Here is a 25,353-nt window from a genome sequence, read left to right as displayed (position 1 = left end):
CAATTTCCTTTTGGAAATATAATGCTTTTGATTATAGGAAAAGGGATTATGGTATCCATTAAGGCTGTGAATATTTAAAGGTTACTCTGATAAAGCCCGTGCATGGATCAATAATTGTATGGTGACCTCAACAGTCTCTGTCTGTCTTTTCTTTTGTTTGTGATTGTTTTTCCCCCCTTCAAATACAGGAGCTGTTTAAGAGTGGGCATTTGGCTTCTTTTAAGAGAGAGTGAAACTATATCAATCTATTAATTGTTTCTTTTCATCTGTCTTGCTTCATACATGATCTTTCATTCTTGAATGCCTGCTTCGCACCACTTCATTGCAAGGATCTCATATGAAATGAACTCCCTTCAGAAGGGGATCTTGCATGATCTTCATGTTCTATGTATTTCTACTAATATTTATCATACAGCTTATTAACCTTTGTCTGTCTGGAACAGGCTGCAAATGAAATATGGACTTTTGAGTTCATTTTACTGTTTTACCTCATTTATTTTGCTTTCCTTGTGCAGGTTGTATCTGAAAATGCTAATTACCTACGAACACCAAGAACTCTTGTGGAACAGAAACAAAACCCTACCGTAGGTATGTGGTCTGAAAAAATTGTATTCCAAACCTTAAACTCACTATTTTGCACACATGTAAAACTCTTCAGTGGTGAAAGCATGACCAATTGCTATGCTTTAGTTTTTGTTTAATTTAATGTACACTAATTTAGAAATGTTGAGTTGTAAAACTTGAAATATACAACAAAGTTTTGGTAAAATGAATTAAAAATGGCCTTTAGTTTTGTTTTATAACCCTTTTGAATGCTCACAATATAAACTACTTAGTTCAATTGCCAAGGCTAGTTTTTAATCTTTTATTCTATAAGTTAAAATCCCAGCATGTTTCAATGTAGGAAGCAACTTCCTTTTCCCAGTTGATAAAGATGAAAATAAGCTATTACATACAAAAAAGAACCCTCTTTTCTGATTAAAAAAAATTAAGTAGGGAGTGTTTCAGACCCCATCTGGGATTATTAATTTTCCTTTTGATCATCTCTTATGGAAAACCAATGCAAAACTAATGCACAGTTAGCAGTGTTACTTATTGACTTATAGAACACAATTGGTTTTTTGCTAACACTCAAACAAAGCAACATTAAAAAAGACCTCTCTAAGCTTATTTGCTTTTAAGCTCATTGTTGATAAACTATATGAGGTGATGGCATATTATTTTCTGGAAATAGCTGTCTAATTAGGTTTAATAAAAGCATAAATAAGTTTCAACTATGTATGTACTATGATCTTTATACTAAGTATATGAACTGTCTATTGATGCCTACCTACTTGAAGATATTTTTTTAGTTAATTATATATAGCTAATGTTGATAGCTTTTACTGTTTTCACAATACCTTGTCAGAAATATATACATATATACAAGTATATATGTATATATTTCTCCTTCCTTTATGTATTATGATGTATTAGCTAGAAATTTATTTAATCCTTACCCAGTAGTAAAAGTTTTGCTTGGTTGTAAAGACTTCTGCTACAAATTAAGCATCAATTTATACTGGCTGTGTTTTATATGCTAATAATGTGTTTCATTGGGGTCTTATTAAAGATCTTAAGTCATTTAAGTATTGGAATTTAAACTGATTTAAGCCTGGATGACCTAAAAGGAATAGTTTTTACCTGGTCTTCTCACAAATAAGTAAACTTTGATTTGTTTTATATCATAACAAATATTGATAATTTTAAATTAGAAAGTCTTTATTTAAAGACATACATCCAGAAATATTGATTTAATATGGCTTAATTTGTGCTCGGAGCACTTTTCCCCCTATGGCCTGCTCATGCAAATTGACTGACAGAATCCCTTATCATCCTAAATTAATTTTTATAGTAATGTTTTAATACTTTTAGTATGTGTACATCTAATTATTGTATGGACATATTATTTTCTTCAAAGACAACATTTTGTCCAGTGTTAAATACCCTCATTTGTACATATGATAAATAGTGCTAGTTGATTGTATTAAAGTTGACATTACAAGCAAATTGTGAGCCTATTCAAGGCACTGCCAAATACGTGTGGTAAGAGCCATGTTATTGCATGCTGCATGAATTCCCAATGTGAATGGAAGAACACCCGTTGTTGTATGTATTTTCTCTAACTCCCATCAGGGTCTCACTGTGCGGGCCTGTTTAGCACCTCGGTGCTCGGGGGTTCTTCAAGCGCACCTAACCTACAGGATTATGCTCGTACTCATCGTAAAAAGCTGACCTCTTCTGGCTGCATAGATGGTATGTGCACACATGCACACTTATACCTACACCCACGCACACACCCATGAGGAGGCAGTATTTCACAAAGGCAAGCCTAAGGCCATTGACTGAATCAAGTGGAATCCTAGCATCTTTTGCCTAAAAGACTATCAATCCTCTCTGTTATCCACAGCTTGGATCCATGTTTCATCAAAGAGTGAATTATAGTTAGACTTAACAGTACTTATTCAATGAGTAGTTTGTTGAAATGTGAAATTTAGAACTGCATCATGTGTATTATTCTTTTAGATAGTTGATAAGCCCTATTATAAAGAATAAATCTAGGATCTTTTAAACTTTGTTCATAGTTAATCCTTATTTTTGCTGATTGATCTTATAAATAGAAAAAAATATATTGGCAATATTTATAAAAATAAACATAGGATGAGAATATTTTAGAATCATCCCTAGTTGAAGGAGATCCTCTCACTACTGTTAATATAAGTTAAGTTTTAGTATTTAGAATGTTATTATTGTTTTTTCAATCACATGAGGCTCAAGGAAGCTTGTCCCTTTTGTTAATAGGAGTGTTAATTAGCCTTTTCAGGATTAGCTTTATTGAAAACTTTTTCTTATGTATCCACAAATTTACTTTAGTCGGTAAAACATGGATTTGTCAGAGTTGCCAGCTCATCCTGCTTTTCTTTCTTTTGTATATTTCATTAAATACTTTGCCTCTTTCATCAAGTCATTTTACTTCTTCTAACTAGTATTTGGCTTATTACCTTCTCTCATTGTCCTTTCTGCATGTCACCTATTACTAACCTCCTTTTATATTTGTTTTTCCCCTTTTTTTTAAGTGTCTTTCTTTTGGTAGCTGTTACGAATTTCAGGTACCTGTTTTTCTCTTTCTCAGACGCCACACGCGGTTCTGCTGTTAAAAGGTTTTCTATCTCATTTGCTCGACACCCAACCAATGGTACGTTTTGCTTTTATTTTAAAAGATACTCCCCTGCTTCATCCTTTTTTATTTTTATTTTTATTTTATTTCAATATTTGGGGTATACAGTATCATTCATTTCTTCATCCTTAATTTCAATTGGCATATAATTCCAGCTTATAATTCACCCAAAGTACTGATACTGTCTGGCTCCTCTTTTTAGCTCTAATTTACACAATAATTTAACACTACTCATCAGACTTTTATATGAACACAATGATGATGAGTTTTAATATTAAATCAGCACCTGAAAATTCCTTCTAATTTCTGAGGTGATCAGTCTACACAAAATTTTTTTAATTAGTATTATTTATTTTCTTAATTCATAATAATTTTAATTTGTTTTTGTTCCTAATTTCTTTTTTGAACACATGGTTGTTTTATTGAGCTATTTAACAAATAAAGAGCCACACTCATCAAATAGCCAAATGAGATGTATCTTTGAGACGTTCTTGGGAACCAGGGGATGCAGATTTCACTGTGTGGCATCATTTATCCCTGCCTTTTTGTCTGAAGCAAAACCCAACTTGGTCTGGAGCACTCTGAAAATTTCATCCAGCATTCACTTATATGTTTGCTGTTGTCAAGCAACTAGTTTCTTTTGGTACCACTACTTTTTGTTAAAATTTGGAGAACCACTGATAGGAAGAAGACTAAGCTAAACATCTGGAAAGCCAATTCAATTAAATTGAGTTTTTGCGGGTGAACAGGAAAGTGTTTTGTGGCCATTATTTATCCACCGTATTGTTGCACTGCTGCAGCTTTTATACATGGAGCTTGTTCTTATGAGGCAAGAGGGAGTGTTTACTGATCATCCTATCTAATAAAGAGGGAATATGCTAATTGACTGCCCCGCCCTCAAAGATGGTGGCTCCCACAGCCAATAAGGAGGGAATGTGCTAATTGACTGTCCCGTCCTCAAAGATGGCGATGCCCACAGCCAATAAGGAGGGAATATGCTAATTGACTGCCCCGCCCTCAAAGATGGCGCTGCCCACAGCCACAAGATGGCAGTGCCCAGTCCCCTCAGCCCCACCAGGGCAGCAAGCGCGTGGCAAGGCTGGCTGCCTCTGGAGTCCCCCAGTCTCCTCAGCCCCCCAGCCACCCAGGGCCACCCAAGGTTCAGGTAACCAAGGCTGGCAGTGGCAGCAGCAGAGGTGTGATGGGGTGTCGCCTTCCCCTGACCACCGGTCGCCTCCCGCCCCTGAGGGCTCCCGGACTCTGAGGGGGCAGGCTGGGCTGAGGGAACCCCCCTCCCATGCATGAATTTTCATGCACCAGGCCTCTAGTTTTTAAATAATTCAGGATTAAGAATTTAAAAGAAAACATACAGGTTTTTATGGTTATCCAGAATAAAGGTATTTTTATTCCTGGGACATTTTTTTCTTTTTAACTACTACTAAGTATTTCAAAAATTCAAGTCAGATCTTTCAAAAACTTGTATGAAACTAAGGGATTGAACACAAGTTTATCATTCTTCCCTTCTAGATCCTTTAATAGCACACCTAAATAACAATGCACTAATACTTCTTGAAGGTTATATAAGATCTCATCCTCAATAAGTAAAAATGTAGCCTCAAAGCTTAATGTGTTTTCCCTTCATTGTAGCTATCTAAATGCTACTTTTTGAAGAAAAAGATCCTTATTTGATACAACTTCAGCTTCTAAAGAACCTGCATGAGAATCGAAATCACAAGAAAAAAAGAAGTCATAAAATTCTAAGAGACCTTGCAGATTTAAGACTAAATATAGTTTTTGTGCAGAATGCTTGTGCTTATAGCCAGTATTGCAAGTTTTATATTGCAAGGAGTAATCTGTGTTTATTGAAGCTATTAAAAAAAGTACTGTTGTTAGATTTAACTGAAAGTATAATAATTTTATATTTCTTTGGCTTAGGCTTTTAAAGAATGTGGATATTCCACACATTGTGAGACTTACTGCATATAAAATGCATTTCGTTCAACTCAAGAAATATTTCTTTTGGGTCTTTTTTTTTCCTTTTTTATATTGTGTTGTCTGATCTGTCCTATGAATTGTCATTTGACTCTTTCATTTTTTATTTTTCCTAACTTTCATGTTATTTCCGTCTTAACATATATCATGGACTTACCCCTGCCTCCATCTTTAGTTCAAGGAACGTGGTGAAACAAGTTTCTTCTGACAGTACTTTACCTTATTATCTGGGCCTCTGTGCTGAACATCTAAACCTCTTTAGGTGCTGGTTCGTTTCTTCTGTGGAATTTCTAGGCTTCAGTGGTATGTTTTCATAGCTTCTAAACATGACAGCAGGTGGCTTTTTAAATTGCTGCGCTAACCCTTTCATTGTGCATTAAAGGAAATGTTTTACTGGAGATAAATGTGGGGAAATGCAGTCCAGAAGAACTTGATTATATTGCCATTTGTCTGTTATAAAGTAACAGGCAAATGCAGGAAAATAGTTGTTACAGAAGACTTATAAACATTCTAAGGAAAGGATAAAAACCACATTGTTAATTGCAAAGAAAGGGTTAGCACTTATTTGCATGAATCTTATACTTAAAAAAATAATAATACTTGTGCAAACCTAATTTCTTTAGTGTTTAGGTGCTTTAGCTGCTCTTATGGTATTAATAGTTGTTGCTTTTTTTAAAAAGTACATGTATGTTCTGTCATACTTTGGTTTGCACCTGAAAATCAGACATTCCAGTTTTGTAAATCCTTTGGTTATATTCATAGGAAGGCTAAATTCTTTTTAACCAAATTTTTCCTATTCCAGCTAAGAATTAAGCAGTTCTTGGGTCAATATTTTCTCCCAAAATTAAATAAATATGCCAGTGTTAAAATGAGCACATGCCTATTATAGAAGCACAATTTTGTAGCCCATTTGAGTTTAATTTTTACTTTTTAATTGATAATATTAGACTTTATATAAAACTTTATTAAAAATATTTTCTTTGGAAGAAAATTAATTTGTGTTTTTGAAAGAGTAGATGCAAAAGGACTTGTTATTTTGGTTGCATATGTATTTAAACACTTTTGTTTTACTGATGGTATTAACACATATCTGCATGATTTGTTTCATGAAATTTTTGTATTTCTGTGCCATTTTTGAATGCAAACATGTATATTTTGTATTTCTTTTTACTTGACCTAACTTCACCCAGCTAGAAATTTCCGATAATAGAATTATTGTGTTAATTCATTAAAGGTGGGTGAAATATGTTCTGGAATTTTAATCTCAGCATAAGTTAATGTTCATTTGGGTTCATATTAGAGAGTATTGTTGGCCTTGGTAAGACTAGAAAAGTCTATAAAATCACTCTTGGCAAGTAATTACATATTGTTTTTCAAAAAAGTGTTACCTTTAGCATCCTGGCATCAGGGACACATCATGGCATCAGCTTATTCACCTCTCAAATAGAACTGCTGTTAAAATGTAAAATACTGAAAAATTGTAATTTTTTCTCTTTTTCCCCAGGTATTTTTCTTTAAGTATTATTTTTAGATTTTATGAAAATACAGAATGAAATTGTGTGCATGCTGTACTATGTGATTACTTTAAAATGAAATCTGTGTCACATCTTGTTCCAGGCCTGTGTTGCATAGCATCTGGTGTCATGACTTCAGAGATCCGTGTGTTTGCATGTGCTAGACTACAAAGACCTAAACTGTCCAGTTCTAAACAATGCTCTGCTTCCTTTTTAATTACTGATTTTTTTCAATATCCAACTTTTGTTTTTGCTTTTGTTTTCTAGGCTTTGAGTTGTATTCCATGGTGCCATCTATTTGTCCTCTAGAAACTCTTCACAATGCCCTGTCTTTAAAGCAGGTGGATGAATTTCTTGCTTCCGTTGCTTCTCCATCAAGTGAAGTTCCACAGACGGCCCCTGAGATCTGTAGGAAAATTATTATTGTTATTTGATTTGGGGGATATAGATATTATCTAAATACAAAAAGAATTATAAAACAAACTCAAGTAGTGGTAGCAAATAGAATTTTAGGAGAGAAAGGGGTGTAAGGGAGCATTATTTGGAATTCTTTGTTGTAATATGTAATGTACCACTTTTTTTGACTCCTCTCAAAACTTTTGTGCAAAAAGGGAAAAAAAAAAATCTAAGGCCCCACAATAGAAGTCAACAACATAATATAGAGTCAGGGTCTTTTTTTAACATTCCTATTATATCTCATTTTATAATGAACTTTTTAAAAAATTGTAAAATATTCCATATACATGCACACATGCCCATGGTAATTACTCATACTGATTCAGAAAGAACTTTTGACTAAGAAGGAAGTGACTATAACATTTTTTTCAAATTATGTTCTTCAGAAAATATTCTGAAGAAGTTGGTTTGTGTGTGTGATAAAAAGGGGTTTATGGCTAATTGAGTTTTGGAAACTGTGTTATCTCCTATAATACAGATTTCCTTACAGAAGAACCTTAGCTGTTGTAACTATACCTCTTGGAGTTACAACCCCTCTTGGAGGTATAGTACAACAGCTAAGGTTCTTCTGTAAGGAAACCTGTGTACCCAGATTTTCCAAAACTTATCATTTGAGAAAACATATTTTGGTAATACATTTAAACATCTTGCAGTACTATTCTAAAGGATTTCATTTTAGGAAATGTTCAGGGTTACATTTTAGGTGTGAGGAGTCAGCTGGCTGTTGTCATTCTCAGCTCAATGAGATCCTTCTGCACATTGAAATTTCCAGTGTCAGATGCATTAGTTTTGGGAGACAGTGCTCTGCTTAGAGTTAAGAACCTGCTAGTTCTAATAATATCTTAAAAAAGATAAAAATTTTCTGTGTGCACTATTTTCCTTTTTGTAAGCAGAATGCTATAAATACGTTTCTTGGAAGAATAAAGCCGGAGGTCTTGGAATGAAAGCCACTTTCATATCTTGCTGTTACTCTCCTTCCTTTCCTGGGCCACCACATGTGCTTTTCGAGAGAATTCTGTTCACATGGTATTCTATCCAAATGATGCCCCTGCATTTCTGCAGTAGAGTGGCCTTTCCCTTTTCCTCCACTTCTGATAGTAGAGGTCAACTTTCAGTCATTAATTGAAACAGAGAGGAATCTTGGTATGATCTAAAATATTTCACTTTAGGTTTTGGGAAGTAGGCTTTAATTTCAAAAATTACGTATGAAATGAAAGAATGTAGAGTAGATATCAATACTAATTATTTTTTGAAATAAATCTTTATTGTTCAGATATTACAGATATTCCTCTTTTTTTTCCCCCCATTGCTCCCCTCCACCTGATTCCCCACCCCCACCCCATGCCCTTACCCCCGCCACTGTCCTCATCCATAGGTGTAAGATTTTTGTCCAGTCTCTTCCCACACCTCTCATGCCCCCTTCCCCCCGAGAATTGTCAGTCCATTCCCTTTCTATGCCCCTGATTCTATTGTATTGACCAGTTTATTCTGTTCATCAGATTTTTTATTGATTTGATTTTTAGATTCACTTGTTGATATATATTTGTTGTCACTTTGATGTTCATAATTTTTATCTTTACCTTTTTCTTCGTCTTCCTCTTCTGAAAGAACACCCTTCAGCATTTCATATAATCCTGGTTTGGTGGTGATGAACTCCTTTAGCTTTTTCTTGTCTGTGAAGCTCTTTATCTGACCTTCAATTCTAAATGATAGCTTTGCTGGGTAGAGCAATCTTGGTTGTAGGTTCTTGCTATTCATCACTTTGAATATTTCTTGCCACTCCCTTCTGGTCTGTGTAGTTTCTGTTGAGAAATCAGCTGACAGTCATATGGATAATCCTTTGTAGGTAACTATTTTTCTCTTGCTGCTTTCAAGATTCTCTCTTTGTCTTTTGCCCTTGGCATTTTAATTATGATGTGTCTTGGTGTGATCCTCTTTGGATTCCTTTTGTTTGGGGTTCTGTGCACTTCCTGGACTTGTAAGTCTATTTCTTTCACCAGGTAGGGGAAGTTTTCAGTCATTATTTCTTCAAATAGGTTTTCAGTATCTTGCTCTCTCTCTTCTTCTGGCACCCCCATAATTCAGATGTTGGTACGCTTGAAGTTGTCCCAGAGGCTTCTTACACTATCTTCAAATTTTTGGATTCTTTTTGCTTTTTGCTTTTTTGGTTGAGTGTTTTTTGCTTCTTTGTATTTCAAATCTTTGACTTGATTCTTGTGTTCCTCTAGTCTACTGTTGGGTCTCTGTATAATATTTTTTATTTCAGTCAGTGTATGTTTAATTTCTAGTTGGTCCTTTTTCATATCTTCGAGGGTCTCGCTAAATTTATCGGCCTTTTCTAGGAAATTCTTGAAAAACTTTATAACCATGGTTTTGAACTCTATATCCAGTTGTTTGTTTTCCTCCATTTCTTTTGTTTATGATCTGTTTCTTTGTCTCCACATTTTCGCTGCTTCCCTGAGTTGGTAGGGTAGCTTTGTGTGCTAGGTGTCCTATATGGCCCAGTGGGTCGGCCTCCCCAGTTACCTGAGGTGGGCACTCTTGCTGCACCCCTTTGTGGTCTGTGTGTACAGCCTTGTGGTAGTTAAGTCTTGATTGTTGTTGGTATCACTGGGAGGAATTGACCTCCAGGCCAGTTAGCTGTGAGGATCAGCTGTGTCTACGCCGGGAGAACTTCTGTGCTGAAGACAGTCTTATGAGACAAGACTTGCAAAATTGCAAAAGCTCTGTGCTCAGCTTGGATGGGGCAGTCTCAGGGCTGAACAGACAGTCTTGGCTTCCTGTCAGCCCTGCCCTATGAGGCCCCTGGGTCTCATTGTCCCTCGGTAATCGCTGCAAGCACCTCTGAGAGAAAGCTGCCTTCGAGTTTCGCCTGCTGCCAGACAGTCCAGTTTCTCCCCCAATGACTCTGGATTCCCAGATTCTCTCCCAGAACTGGAGTTTGGCGCAGTCAGGAGCTTCTGGTTCCCTCCAGCTAGAGAAAGCCAGCGGCGCACTCAGCAGTCAGTCCTCTTTGCGCGCACTTGCATGCGCGCCTCCAGACCTCTGCATTTTGCGGCTCCCCTGAGTTTCCGCCTGACAGTCCAGATTTCCCCTGTAAGAGCCTGGGTCCCAGGGGCTCACCCAGACTGAGGTTCAATGCAGTCGGAACTGGGGTTCAGTGCAGTCGGGAGCTTCCTTCTCCCTCCCGCCAGAGAAAGCCAGCCAGGCACTCAGCCGCCCTTCCTCTCTGCGTGCGTGTCTCCGTACCTCAGCCCTTTGCAGCTCCTCTGGTTCTCTGTGAGCTTTTCTCTTTCCTTCTAGTTGTAGAATTTCCACTCAGCCAGCTTTCCTGTGGTTCTGGATGATGTCTGTTCTGTCTTTTAGTTGTAGTTTTGAAATTAATGTGCGAGGCAGCAGTGTAGGTGCTTACCTATGCCGCCATCTTGGCTTCTCTCAGTCGTTTTGTCTTTTAGTTGTAGTTTTGGTGTGGTTGTGAGAGGCAGCATGTACAGGTGTATACTTTATGCCGCCATCTTGGTTTCCGGTATCAATGCTAATTAGAATTTAGAAGGTTTTTAAGGAATGACTTAAAGATAATAGCAGCAGTAATAATGGGTTTGTTTTGGAAAATATTTTGGTGAAATATGTACAAAAAGGTAATTTTTTAAGGTTTATTGTGTGGTGCTGTTATTTTCTGATGGCTTTATATCTGTGGTTAGTGAATTTAGTTCATCAGAGTGTATACTGAGGTAAATAAATGAAGAATATTAAATTCCTTTTCCAGTTCTAATAAGCTCTCCTCTGTATCATGGATACAAGATGTAGTCCAATTTATGTGGCTCTCTTAAATTTTCATGCCATTACTTACTAAAGGAACTAGGTAAGAAAGTAAATATTGTTAATGCAGTTCATAGAATTGGGTGAACTTTAGAATTAATCTAGTTCATTGGTCTTCAAACTATATTCCCAAGAGCTTTTGGAAGCTCCAGAGAAAGAGAGGGGTACTGACTGTGTCTTTCAGGGCTTCTGCAACTAGAGCAGTGGTCGGCAAACCGCGGCTTGCAAGCCACATGCGGCTCTTTGGCCCCTTGAGTGTGGCTCTTCCACAAAATACCACGGCCTGGGCAAGTCTATTTTGAAGAAGTAGCGTTAAAAGAAGTTTAAAAAATTTGGCTCTCAAAAGAAATTTCAATCCTTGTACTGTTGATATTTGACTCTGTTGACTAATGAGTTTGCCGACCACTGAACTAGAGTATTTGCTTTGATCCATTTTATTTAACATTTGAGAAAAGGTTACTGTTTAAAGGAAAACACTTAGACTGACACTGCTAAAAAATCAACCAATTTGTGATCAAGCAAGACTACAACCCAGGTCTTCTAAAATGTATGGGTTTCCTTATTGTTTCTGAATATTCAGATAGGATGCCAGTTATGATAGAAGTATCTGAATCCTGTATTTTATAGTGTAATTGCAGAATTAATATTTAGTAATCACAATATACAGGGTGGGGCAAAGATAGGTTTATAGTTGTTCGTATAGAAAAAGTACAATAATTAATAAATAATAATATAGTAATAAACTAAGTGTTTCATGTACTCACAGCTATAAACCTATTTTGCCCCACCCTGTATTTATATTATTTATACTTAATTCCCTAATTTGTCAAGGAAGTAAGTAGCATCATAATATAGAACTATTTTGATTTTGTGGTGTTACAAGGAAAAAAATATTAATCTTCTATCATTACAAAAGTTTTTTTTCCTCACCTTGGACAAAATTACTTTTGTGGTGACTAGATGGTTTATAATGGGGCACTGACAGTATCAGATTGAGGGAAAAGGTGTGGGAATGCCAACTGGATAAGTTAGAGCTGGAAGTTAACACAATCTGTACAATTCCCTTGCATGAAGATACATCTTAGCTGGGTAATATAGGAAGACAATATGGTGTATTTAATTACTTGTAATCTAGTTAGTTTATTCTTAAATAGGATCGTTTATAGATGAATCTATTGTGTTTATTTCTGAATCTCTACTTGATGTTTTTGAGAGAGAAACAGTTTGGGACTCTTTGTCTTCTGTTACTAGCCAATAAAACTATGCTATCAGCTGTCGTCCCTTAAGAATCTGAGTTTCTATTAGGGCAAGATAAAATTGTTGCTCTATTCCTATTGGCATTCCTTGGAGAATGCTGTCAAATGCTTGTTGTTTACAAGATAAACAGAACATGTATTTGACTAAGAGTATGAGAGAAGGTCCTATAGGAAAGAGGAATTTGCTGAATTTACTCTGAAAACCGTGTCTTGTCAGTTTTCCCCTATTATTTATTATGTATAAACATATATCTGTGAAACATGTCATAAGAAATTTTCTAAAATGTAAAGATGGAATTGACAGAAAATTATTGAATTACCACTGTTTTTTGTTTATTTGTTTTTTCCAGCCTCCACAGCTTCACGTTCCAGTCCAGTAATGAGAAGAAAAATATCTTTAAATACATATACACCTGCAAAGATCCTCCCAACACCACCAGCTACCTTAAAGAGTACTAAAGCAAGCAGCAAACCAGGTTAGGCATATGTGTGAATTTATAGATTCTATATAGCAATTAGCTTGCTTTTTAACTGTGTAATCTATTTTAAGTGGGATCATTACACTTTAAGAAGTTAATTGATCCTAACAGTTAAAAAATCTTACTGTAGCTCTGGCCGGTGTGGCTTAGTTGATTGGGCATCATCCTATGCACCAAAAGGGTGCTGTTTCAATTCCTGGTCTGGGCACATTCCTGGTAGGAGGCATGCTTGAGGCAGCTGATCAATGTTTTGCTCTCACATCAATGTTTCTCTCTCTCCATCTCCCTTCCTTTCTTTCTAAAAATCAATTAAAATATATATTTTTAAAATCTTACTGTAGCCTCTTGATATATATGCATTTTTCTCTGTTGTCTTCTCCTTCCCCCACATCTGTTAATAAAATGTATTGCATACTCATACATTTTTCCAAACTAATTTATGGACTGTCTTCCTTTGGTTTTCTGTTAAGCTTAGGCATCATTTTATATGAAGGGTGTTTTAGGAGGAGGTGGGGAGGGGTAATAACTTGTTATTGTTCACTTTTACCTGTTATTTTCATTCTACTGTCAAACCCATCTAGTAAATTTTTATTCCAGATATTTATTCTTTAATTTTAGACATTCTTTTTTATTCTTTGTAGTTTTTCTTCAGAGATTTTCTATATTTTTTTCATTATAAGCATATTTTCTTTTGTTCTTAAACATAGTTAAAATAGTTGCTTTCAAGTTCTTGTCTGCTAATATGGCTGACCTCAGAATTAGTCTTTATGAATTTACCCATTGTCAAGGAGGAAGATGTTTTCCTGTTTTTTCATATATTGAATATCTTGGATTATATCCTAGACATTATGAATGATATATTATAGAAACTTTGGACTCTATTATTTCTGTTATGTTCCTCCAAAGAGTATTGGGTTGTTTTGGTTTTTCTAAAGCAAAGAGTTAACTTTGACTGACCTCAAGTTGCAAAACTCTGCCCCTTGAAGTGGCTGACAGCTCCACTCTCACTCACTTTTTTAGGCCTTAGCTGGAATTCTTAGAGCTTGCTCTACTCATGCCATACATTTAATCTGTTTTATACAAAGAATTGGAGGCTCTCTGACTTTCCAGCAGCTGTAGTTTCCCAATACTCGTCTTCTGGTTCTTCATGCTAGTATGACAGAGTTTTATGTTGGAGTGTTAGCCATTTTACATGGTGCACACTGGATCCTGTCCTTGGGCCAAAAGCTTTTAAAAAGGGAGTTGGGAGTTAGGGGTGGGTTTGGGGGAGATATCCATCTCATGATGTTCACTTCTTTCAAGTGTTGATTTTTTTCCAGTATGTGCCTGCCTTTGTTCACTCTTCAGTGTCTTCAGGTAGTTGTTTTCATACTTTATTCAGAGTTAATATTTGTTATGTGCAGGAAGATTGGTCTGACATGAGCCTACCCATTTATATAGAAGTATAACTCAGCTTAGAATTGCTTTTTGATAACTCACTAGAGTATGATGTTGGTTTGCATGTAGAAGGATGAGTCCTAAGCCAATAAATTTTCTAGTTTTCTAGCCTTTTAACTTTTTAAATAGGGATGAGATAGGAGATATAGGAGAAAATAGATGTTTACTGGGAAAATGATGACTTCGGTTCTAAATATGTTAAGTTTATGTTTCCTGTTAGATATCGATATAGAGATTTCTAGTAGGATATACAGATTGTAAAGTAGGGGAAAGGCCTGGGCCAGAATTATGAATTTGAGTGTTGTTAGCACAATAGATGTTAGTTAAAAATGATGGAATAAATTAGTTTCCCAGGAAGAATGTAGAGGGAAAAGAAAAAATGTGTTCGGTGAATGCAGCCCATTGACATTACTTTTCTGTATTGGTGTTGAATTCTCAAAAGTTAAAAATGCTCTATTAAATGTTTGCAATGTTTCATTTACATTATAGTAACAACATAAAGTTTATTATTTTGTCACTCATCAGTATTACTTACCCTTTGGTTGCTTGTGAAAATCTAAGCAATAGTTTTTTTCTTTTTTTGTTTAGCTACCAGCGGACCTTCTAGTGCAGTTGTTCCTAATACCTCATCCCGAAAAAAGATTTTAAGTAGCAAAACAGAAGTGCATGAACACAAAAAAACCACTGGGAAGAAGAAATAAAATCTTCTTAGCCGGAGCTAGAAATCCTTACACTTACAAAAATCACGTGTTCATTAGAAAAACACACGTGATAAGCCTTGGCTAAAAACTGTCAAAGCAAGTAATTTCTGTTTCTTCTTCTACATCTCTGTATTCATTTAAAAATATGTTAAATCTAGAGAATTCTTTGTATAGTTTCAGGTAAGAAACCTTTGCCATGATATGGAAATGTTTAAAACCATGTTTATTAGCATTTTATGCGTAGCAAAACTTACGGTGATAGAGGTCTGTTGTTCTGAATATGATGTTTACCGTATGCCTGTGGGAAGAAAAGGAACATGAACGCCCAGCTGGCCTGTACCAGTGTGGCTCCAGTAATGCTGTTTAATGAAGCATCTGTGAAGTGGCCTCTGTACTCACTTTCAGTATCATGGATTGTATCTCAGCTGTAAAACCTGTAGCTTGGGTTGAAATTTGATGGTCAGGATTACATATTTCAGGCTTTAAAAAAGTACATTTCCAAAGAGATATTGACCATTTAGATTACAAACTCCCCCCACCCACCAGTTGTTACAATTACATATATGCTGCAATATTTAATAACTGGAGTTATAGGATATGGATTATTTTTTTCAATCTATGCTTTGAATTTTTTTATTGTGTGTTATTTAAAATATTACAGATACAGCTGGGATAGCTACACCTTTATGTGCATAAATTTGTATATTAATTTGTAGAAAATGTTTTCTTTATATATTTTCTTACCATAAGGTGCTTTTGTTCATCAGGAAAATTTTGCTCCACAAATTGGCAAGAAAGTCATCCTTAGAGTTTCTTTTTAAGAGATATAGGTGACAAGTTTATAAATGTAACATTTATTTTCAGTTCTTTTTAGATCTAAGGAACTCAGTTCAGAAATAGAATTCATCAATGTGAGAAGACTATCTAAATTCTGTAGTTAGTACAGATTATACATAGCATCTGTTTTTACTCCATCCTTATCTCTAGTCTATCAGTTGATTTCACTAAGAAAGCTTAAAGATTGAGGATTTGAAGTAAATGCTTTTTTCAAGTGATTAGATTTCAAAGGGAAATTAAGATTGTGTTGTGATTTCATCTATGATGTGAAAAAAAATATTATCCTTGGTGCTTTTTTTCCTCTGCGCAAATAGTTAATTATATGCCACTTATAATGACTTAAACTGTAAACCAAACAATACAACCTGATAAGAATTCCATGCATTGCCAGTCAGGTAACTTAAACTGCTAAAGCGTTAGCTTGAAATTTATAGTTATAAAATTATTGAATTCTCATATGAATACAACTATTACAGTTCTTCAAAAGAGACTCTACTAACCTTAAATCAACATATATGAACTGACTTTTAGAAAATAATCATATTACGTGTTTTAAAAGGTACCAGATGTGAAATCACAAATATATACAATTATGTAAGTTCATATACTTCACATGAATGTAAATGTATTATACAGAGACATGTCTTGTAAACAGTCGAATGTATCTAAGCTTTTTGTATGTGAAAATGTGGTTAATGTGCTCATAGTGGGAGTTAGGAACCTACTTTTATTTTTTAAGTGAATTAAAATATTTTATTTCCAGAATCAGAGACTGACTTAAATGGCAAATTATTATTTGTTTCTACATCCACCCATCCTCCTCCCCCTGTAATCACCACACTGTTTTCCTGCCCATGAGTTCTTTCTCTTTTTTTTCTTTTTTGTTCAACAATAACCCCCACCCACACCCCCGCACCAGAGCTGTTTGTCTGCTCTCTATCTATGAGTCTGTTTCTCTTTTGCTTATTAGTCCAGTTTATTCATTAAATTCCACATATGAATGAAATCCTCTGCTACACTTCAATGTGATAGGGCCAATCTGTGTGGTCATCTGTCTACTTCTGAATGAGCAACGTTCTCCAGGAGAATGCTGGTTGTGGAGATGGTACTGGGCCATGTTCCCCCAAAGCTTCAGCACTGTTGGTATTTGGGACCAGATAATTCTTCCTTGTGGGAGGATGTCCTGCACATTGTACAATGTTTAGCAGTATCCCTGTGCCAAGCTGCAAGGATTGAGGTCATCAGTTAAGACAGTGAGCCAAAATGAAACAGCAAGTCTTTATTCACTTACTGTGATAATCTAAGCAGGAGGCCAAAAAGAAATGTAGTGCTGGCTCCTCGTTGTGGCATTTTCTGCTACGGAATAGGCAAAGTCAATCAAATGGCATGTGGTTCAGATGGAGGAAATGGTCTCACTGCTGGCAGCACTGTACAAAAGGTTCCTGCCATTTTATGAACCCCGGAGACTGGGGGCAGGGGGGAGGGGGACGGGTTAGGAGTGGAATCTCAGTGAAGACAGCTAAAAGGTGTCTCAGTCAAGGTCCCCTGATCAGGAGGCCTTTGGAGTTGCCTGGGCTAGGAACACAGGTATGCATATGAGATGCTGGCTTAGGGGGCCTGACTCCTTGACTACAGCTCTCTTGGAAGACTGTGGGTAGAACAGTCTTCTATGAAGCCTGCTAGGCAACACCTTTGTAACTGCCTATGGCAAGGCCTGAAAGATCGCTCTTAGGATTTTGGTCTGGAGCCAGTCTCTTTATTCTGCATCACAGCTGCAAAACCTGTAGTGTGGGTTGAAATTTGATGGTCTATGTGTCTGTAGCATCCCCCTAAACTGTGAGAATCAAAAATGTCTCCAGACATTACATTATGTCTCTTGGGGGGCAGAATCACACCCAGTTAAGAACCACTGCCCTACAGCACAAAATGGTGTGATGAAAAGATGGATATATGACCCAAGTTAGGGTTCAGGTAGAAAGGGTGGGAGAGATGGATAACATGAATAATCAACAATGTACACCATATTATATTATTTTATCTATGTTTACTATAGGTCTCTCTTCCACTAGTGGTTTTCTTAACTCTAATTTTGAATTACATTTTAATTTTTTTAGATGCTATTGACTCCTTGATAATTGAGCAATGTCCAGTTAGTATACTTAATGCTTTCTTCTGCCTTTCCTCTATTGTAGTTTTATTTGATTGTATTATTTCTTTGGTTATTCTTGTGTTTAACTTTGTGCCTATAAATATGTTTATACCTTTATTACATGCTTAGCAATTTAAATGCTATATTTTGAATCCCTGCTTAATTGAGATGAAAAATCATTCCACTTTATCTCCTCTTTGCCTTCTCGTAATTTAATGTATTTCTGGGATGGCTTTATTTTTTCTTTTCCTTTTCTTTTCTGAACTCTGTTAGTTCATATTGCATTTCCTATGGTTGTTTTGCCATAGTCATTCTGACCACCTATATCTATCTCTGTATGAACTGTTTGTTTCCTTAAGTTCTTTGAGTTATGACAGTATATTTGGTCACATATTTCATGTGCTCAGTGGACTCATTTTTTTTCTTTATTTTTATTTATTTATTTTTAATGAATCTTTATTGTTCAGATTATTACAGATGTTCCTCTTTTTGCCCCCCATAGCTCCCCTCCACCCGGTTCCCACCCCACCCTCTACCCTTACCCTCCCCGCACTGTCTTCATCCATAGGTGTACGATTTTTGCCCAGTCTCTTTCCACACACACCCCCCATCTCCCCTTCCCCCCGAGAATTGTCAGTTCACTCCCTTTCTGTGCCCCTGATTCTATTATATTCACCAGTTTATTCTGTTCATCAGATTTTTTATTCACTTGATTTTTAGATTCACTTGTTGATAGATATGTATTTGTTGTTCATAATTTTTATCTTTACCTTTTTCTTTGTCTTCCTCTTAAAGAATATCATTCAGCATTTCATATAATACTGGTTTGGCGGTGATGAACTCCTTTAGCTTTTTCTTATCTGTGAAGCTCTTTATCTGACCTTCAATTCTAAATGATAGCTTTGCTGGGTAGAGCAATCTTGGTTGTAGGTTCTTGCTATTCATCACTTTGAATATTTCTTGCCACTCCCTCTGGCCTGCATAGTTTCTGTTGAGAAATCAGCTGACAATCATATGGGTACTCCCTTGTAGGTAACTAACTATTTCTCTTGCTGCTTTCAAGATTCTCTCTTTGTCTTTTGCCCTTGGCATTTTAATTATGATGTGTCTTGGTGTGATCCTCTTTGGATTCCTTTTGTTTGGGGTTCTGTGCGCTTCCTGGACTTGTAAGTCTATTTCTTTCACCAGGTAGGGGAAGTTTTCAGTCATTATTTCTTCAAATAGGTTTTCAGTATCTTGTTCTCTCTTTTCTTCTGGCACCCCATAATTCAGATGTTGGTACGCTTGAAGTTGTCCCAGAGGCTTCTTACACTATCTTCATACTTTTGGATTCTTTTTTTCTTTTTGCTTTTCCGGTTGGGTGGTTTTTGCTTCTTTGTATTTCAAATCTTTGACTTGATTCATGGTATCCTCTAGTCTGCTGTTGGATCTCTGTATATTATTCTTTATTTCAGACAGTGTATGCTTAATTTCTAATTGGTCCTTTTTCATATCCTTGAGGGTCTCATTAAATTTCTCAGAGGTTTCTAGAAGATTCTTGTGTAACCTTATAACCGTGGTTTTGAGCTCTATATCCAGTAGTTTGCTTTCCTCCATTTCTTTCATTTGTGACCTGTTTCTTTGTCTCCGCATTTTGGCTGCTTCCCTGTGTTGATAGAGTGGCTTTGTGTGCTATGTGTCCAATAGGGCCCAGTAGCTCAGCCTCCCTAATTACCTGAGGTGGACACTCTTGGTGCACCCCTTTGTGGGCTGTGTGCACAGTCTTGTTGTAGTTAAGCCTTGATTGCTGTTGGTATCACTGGGAGGAATTGACCTCCAGGCCATTTGGCTGTGAGGACCAGCTGTGTCTACAATGGGAGAACTTCTGTGCTGGAGACACCCTTATAGGGCAAGACTTGCTTCAGTGGGGCTTTGGCGCTCACTGAGTCTGCCCCCTGAGTGTATCTCTTATGGATGTGAAGAGTTGTAATCTGGATGGTCTCACTCTGACCACTGGGTACACTGGCTCTTGGATTTCCAAGGAGATGCAAAGTCAGCCACTGCCTGAGGCCACCCAGCAGGAGCTACAAAGAGATTTGCAGCTTCCTCCTCTTCGTTTGGGGTTTGGAGGTGCCCAGATGAGGCCCAGCTGTGAAGCAATGCAAGCTGCTATCCAGCCTTGGGCCTTCTTTTGGAGGCTCAGGCTCTCTGACCCAGCTGCAGTTTGTTAGGTTTTAGATTGCAAAAGGCCAGACCATTCATATGCAAAAGCCTCTGCGCACAGCTTGGGTGGGGTGAGGTCTCAGGGAATCACCAGGGCGGAGTAAACAGCATTGGCTGCCCCGAAGAGGTCCCCAGGTCACGGCACCGTGCAGGAACAATGATCGCTGCAAGCACCTCTGAGAGAAAGCTGCCCTCGTGTTCCAACCCAATGCCAGGCAGTCAGTTTCTCCCCATATGAGTCTGGGTCCCCAGAGTGTCACCCAGAACTGGAGTTCAGAGCAGTCAGGAGCTTGTATCTCCCTCCCGATTGAAAAGCCAGCCGTGTACTAAGTTGCCAGCCCTCTCCGTGCGCGCGCCTCCGTACCTCTGCACTTCCGTAGCTCCTGTGAGTCTCTGTGTGCTTTTCTCTTTCCTTCTAGTTGTATAATTTTCACTCAGCCAGCCTTCCCGTGGTTCTGGATGATGTCCGTTTTGTTTTTTAGTTGTAGTTTTGATGTGGTTGTGCGAGGCAGCAAGTTCAGGTGTTTATCTATGCCGCCATCTTCAGGAACTCCTTTTTTTTCTTTTTTTAAAATATATTTTATTGATTTTTTTACAGAGAGGAAGGGAGCGGGACAGAGAGTTAGAAACATCAATGAGAGAAAAACATCGATCCGCTGCCTTCTGCCCACTCCCTGCTGGGTATGTGCCCGCAACCAAGGTACATGCCCTTGAGCAGAATTGAACCTGGGACCCTTGAGTCCGCAGGAGATGCTCTATCCACTGAGCCAAACCAGTTAGGGCTCTTTTTTTTTTTCTTTTGAATGGTTTTATCTGCTATTGTTTCTCCTGTTTCTTTCCTCCTTTTATTGGAGTGTTTTTGTATGAGTGCTATGCAGTTTCATTCTCCATTATGACTCATCTTTAAATGAGGCAAGTTTCCTTCTGGCTCACCTATTGGATATAAACATATATGATGGGTAGGTCAGCACTGTGGGCTAACAGTTCTTTCAGAGTTATAGTGAGCTGCCTTTGATGGGATTGTGGATCTGCAGGAACTGTTTTGGGCTTTTATTCTCTCACCTTTGGAGTCTCTTTTCTCCCATCCCTCTCCTCTCCAGGCTGCTGCTTATGAATGTGATGTGTCTGCATTTGCTCCTCTGGCTTGGTCTCTCTTGCTCCTCCCTTGATACCAGGCAGTATCCAGAAAGCCCCCTACTGCTGGCACTCGCTCATCTCCACTGTTTCAGGCAAAGAATTGGTTTGCCCCTCAGATTATGCCATTGATTTTAGAGTCTTGTTCTAATGACTGAGATCTGGAACTATAAACATTCTCTTTAGGCATCTTCCTGTCTGACCTTTCCTCCCTTTGTTACCTCTTTCTCATATGTTGTGGTTAAGGTTACAAGTGTCTTCTAATTTTGTTGAAGACAATATATATTGGTTTTATATATAGGGTTAATGTTTTGTTGGGAAGTGATTTCTCTTTTGTTTTTAAACTGGGCATTACATCTTTTGTTACTATAATAAGAAGAAAAAGGAGGAAGAGGAAAAGGAGAAGCCCATGTCTTTCCATTACAGTCATATTTTTTAAAAGAAGTTAATAATGCCAGTCCTGCCTGCAGTAACATGTTATCAGGATCAAATATAATTTGGAAACTGTAAAGAGAAGAACATATTTGAAGCATTTTGTGTATTCTTTTGTTGTAATAGAGTTGTTTATAGTTCAAGTATCAACCAGGCCTCTGTTTTCAATGGTATTTCAACATTTTTGCTGTCAAGGATGTTCTAGACAGCTCTCAATACTCTTTTAAGGTTGCTCTTGTTGTCACGGGAACAGCCTGCCTAGTAACAATTGGACAAACCAACAAACAAACAAAATACCCCAAGGTTACTGGCATCTTTCCCTTTAAAAAAAAAAAATCTTTAAAATAAGACAATACAGTAATTTGTAAAGAAGAGTTTTAAGAAAACACAACAATATTTAACAAAGTAAAATCAGGTCTGCCCCCTCGCCCATCCACTTCATATTGTGTGTGGTGTGAATGACACAGTTGTGTGATAATGGCTGTACAGTTTAGACACTTATTTTAAAGAACTGATAAGGATGGATCTCCATGAGGAAAGAAGGCTATTTCTTTAGCATTCTATATAAGATGCGTTAAGAGTACTTGATATATGGAAGGATGATTTTTTCAAAGAAAATAACAATGTGCCTTCTGAAAGTGGTTTTTGGTACTTTAAAACAAAAACACATAGATTTTTCTCAAGCTAGTCAATGCCACTAGCAGTGATAAAGATGGATGGATGGAAGGGTGGGTGGGTGGGTGGATGAGTGGATAAAAGAGAAAACAAAGTGAAGGAGAGGTGAGACAGAATAAAAGAACACAGGCTCTACTACAATTAAAAAAAAACAACATAATTGCTGATGTGAAGAAATTGGAAGCCAAATAATTAAAGAATGCCTCTCACTACACATAGGAATGCTAATTTGTCCTATAATGCCTGGCTCAAAATTGATGACAATAAAATGAGACCTGGGAGTCACAAATGTTAAAATCTACCACAATTTTGTATAACTGATTCTTCATTGGTTTTTTAGGAACATGTTTGACAGTCTCATATTCCATACCTCCTCCCAGTGGGATAGTTGGAAAAACCACAAAGAGAATAAATCATACAATAGTCCTCATATTGGAAGGGAACAGAGTCTGCTCCACCTGGGGGAAATGTAATCAACTTTTTAACAGATGAAAATAGAATAATGTCTAATAAATAGACAGCTCAAGGGAAACACGGAGTCATTTCAGAAGCCCTATAAGAAACGGTAAATGTCCAGCTTGGAATCAGGTGACTAAGATGCCACCACATGCTCATTACACAGCTTGGGCAAGACCACAGAGCACTGGACAGGTGGATACTTTAATCCAGTCTTTGGCAATGAAATGTGCGCATGTAATAACATATATTGAGTTTTCTAGTTATAATGGTTTTCTCTACACTTTTCAAAGCCTCTTCAGGAAAGACCAAGGCCATTGCTATAACGGGTATGTATAAGGGCCCAGGAAAAAGGAGACCTGAGTTTGAATCTCAGTTCTGCTACTGGGCGACTGCACTGCTCCGGACTTTGCTAGGCCCCAGTTCCCTTACCTCTGCCATCTACAGGCCACTTCATTCCAAAATCTGTCTGAACTTGTGTCTCCTTCTCTTCTTCCTCAGAATTCTAGACCCTTAACCATTCCTCCTATTACCAGCTCCTTCCTTCGTCATAGTTAAGTGTTTTTTGAACACTAATTGGTAGATAGCCTAACTAACAAAAAAGGTAGTGGACTGATTCCCATTACCACTCCCTCTTGCTCCCCAGAGGATCTTTTGAGGGATTTACAGTTAATACAATTCATGCTACAATATTTATTATAATAATTTTGAGAATTATCAATCTGAGAATATTTATGTAATGGCCTCTTTCTGTTACGCAGAATGCATCTAGTTCTGCATATTAGTTGATATTGTAAATGCAAACTAATGTTTCATATTAGTCTAAACAAATGAAATATATTATAAAAATGCTTTGACAATAAAAAATATATACTCAGTATCAATCTGGGTAGTCTAGCCTGATAGATTTGAGTAAAAGCAGTTGACTGTGGGGGACATTTTTGTGTGTATAGAATATGATTCATATTCCTACTACATGTGCATTATTACCCTTGTCTGGATTGGCTGTTAAAACTGATAACTGTAAAATTGATTTGTAAAATTATCTAGTTTCTCACCTCTCTCTCACAGTCTATAATGTTATGAGTCTAAGAAAGGCCTTTTTCTTATTACCTTTGCCCTCTGTATTCTGAGTAATGCTGCAACCACAGATAAGTATCTATCTTGCTCTGTGAGGAAGAATAGACCTGATATAATGTTATCATAAAACCAGGTTATAACTCATTTTGACCCCCCCAAAAAAATCATCCCAGAAAACTAGTGAGTGATCCACAAGAATCAGATGACCTCATATTACTGGGTTGGGCCAGGAGGGTGCTACATAAGCAGAAAAGCTGTTTGCCTATAAGGTGTGAGAATTTGGGAGGAATTTTTCTGCTCAAAATAACACCTCCTTGCTAGATCTAGTGCCTGAAATGTCAACACGCCATCCTATTGGGGGGGGGGGGGAGGGGGGAAGGGGGATCATTAAAAAACCTTGGTGAACCCCTTTTCAGAACACGTAGCTAGCCCCCTTTTAAATGCAAATGCCCTAGGAAGGCTTACCTCACTAATCCAGCCATTAACCCCATAATTAATCAAATGCTTTTCTCACAGTCCTCAGAGAACAGGCATTCCTTCACTAAATGTGTGCTGAGTGCTGATCATAAAGCAGTTACTGTGCTCAACCTGGTGATACAAATCTAAAAAGTCCTGTTTCCATCCCACAAGAAATGTACTGGCTAGTAGGGATCTAGTGCTCTAAAGCAATCATAGAATGAATCCCTGGTAAAATGACTGAGGAACTTCCAATTCCAAACACTTAAAAAGTCTAGATAAAATATTTATTTTGGAAATACATGTAACAGCTTCAAAGCAAGACATTAAAGCCAGAAGTTATCACAAATGTAAAAGGAATCAACAGCTAAATCAAGCTTGAAGTACTTCTGTCCAAGGGATTCAAAGGGCACCTCAATCCCGGGTTTTTCAGAGCTGATTGATTTGGTTAACATGAGCTATAGCTAATGGCACTCTTGAGGAGGCATAACAGGAGCTGAGGTTGCAGACTACACACAAGGCGAGTTGCTGGAGCTGGGCTCCATTCATAAGGGAGAGAGCCCCCATCCCTGATTTTCTAAGAATTATACCAGTACCGTGGAATAGTTGTCAGACATTTAAAGCATTTCAAACGCAGTCTCAAATGCTTCAGTGGGTATCATGAACCAAGTTAGTAAATGAGATTGAATATTAATAAAAGGATCACTCAAAAATGATTAAAATTTACTCCATTTACAAATGGAATAATGTTATCTTCACATCAACTTAAATGCTTAGGAATTTTGAAATTGTTAGCTTTGCTAAATTGAGCATTTTAAAAACCAAAGTGCTCTGTGAATTTTTTGTGTGCCCCCAGGCTGCCCTCGAGGGCATCAGAGAACCCACATTCAGAGAGTCCCCTGCCCTTGCGCTCCACGCTGGGCAGGTTGCTCCCTAAACCCCCATCCTCTGTTTGCCTGTGTAAGCTCCAATTTTCCCAGGTTCTATGCCCGTGTCTTCCTCTGAATCACAGGGTAGCACCGTCACACTCAGAGGACTCGGTGTTCTCTGAGGAGGGTAGA

At 37.3% G+C, this 25,353-nt stretch overlaps 1 protein-coding gene across 18 annotated transcripts in view; it reads left to right on the top strand.

The window, feature by feature from the left end:
* The window catches only part of PPIP5K2 (diphosphoinositol pentakisphosphate kinase 2), an 80,049-nt gene that overhangs the window by 52,533 nt on the left and 2,163 nt on the right, over positions 1-25,353 (top strand). For 4 of the 18 annotated variants that reach the window (XM_079787097.1, XM_079787096.1, XM_079787087.1 and 1 more), the window contains 6 exons: positions 516-588; positions 2,176-2,295; positions 3,173-3,235; positions 6,991-7,131; positions 12,605-12,730; positions 14,759-16,478. In XM_079787097.1, coding sequence (XP_079643223.1) covers positions 516-588; positions 2,176-2,295; positions 3,173-3,235; positions 6,991-7,131; positions 12,605-12,730; positions 14,759-14,871 — 636 coding nt within the window. In that variant the 3' untranslated portion in view covers positions 14,872-16,478. Of the gene's footprint in view, positions 1-515; positions 589-2,175; positions 2,296-3,172; positions 3,236-6,990; positions 7,132-12,604; positions 12,731-14,758; positions 16,479-25,353 lie in introns of those variants that run through there. The other 14 variants (XM_079787095.1, XM_079787085.1, XM_079787101.1 and 11 more) reach the window with 6 other exon arrangements.

The sequence above is a fragment of the Cnephaeus nilssonii genome (genome assembly GCF_951640355.1).
Source record: "Cnephaeus nilssonii genome assembly, chromosome: 2".
Taxonomy (NCBI): domain Eukaryota; kingdom Metazoa; phylum Chordata; class Mammalia; order Chiroptera; family Vespertilionidae; genus Cnephaeus; species Cnephaeus nilssonii.
Note: the sequence above shows the minus strand (reverse complement) of the source record. Positions and strands in the feature narration are given on the sequence as shown.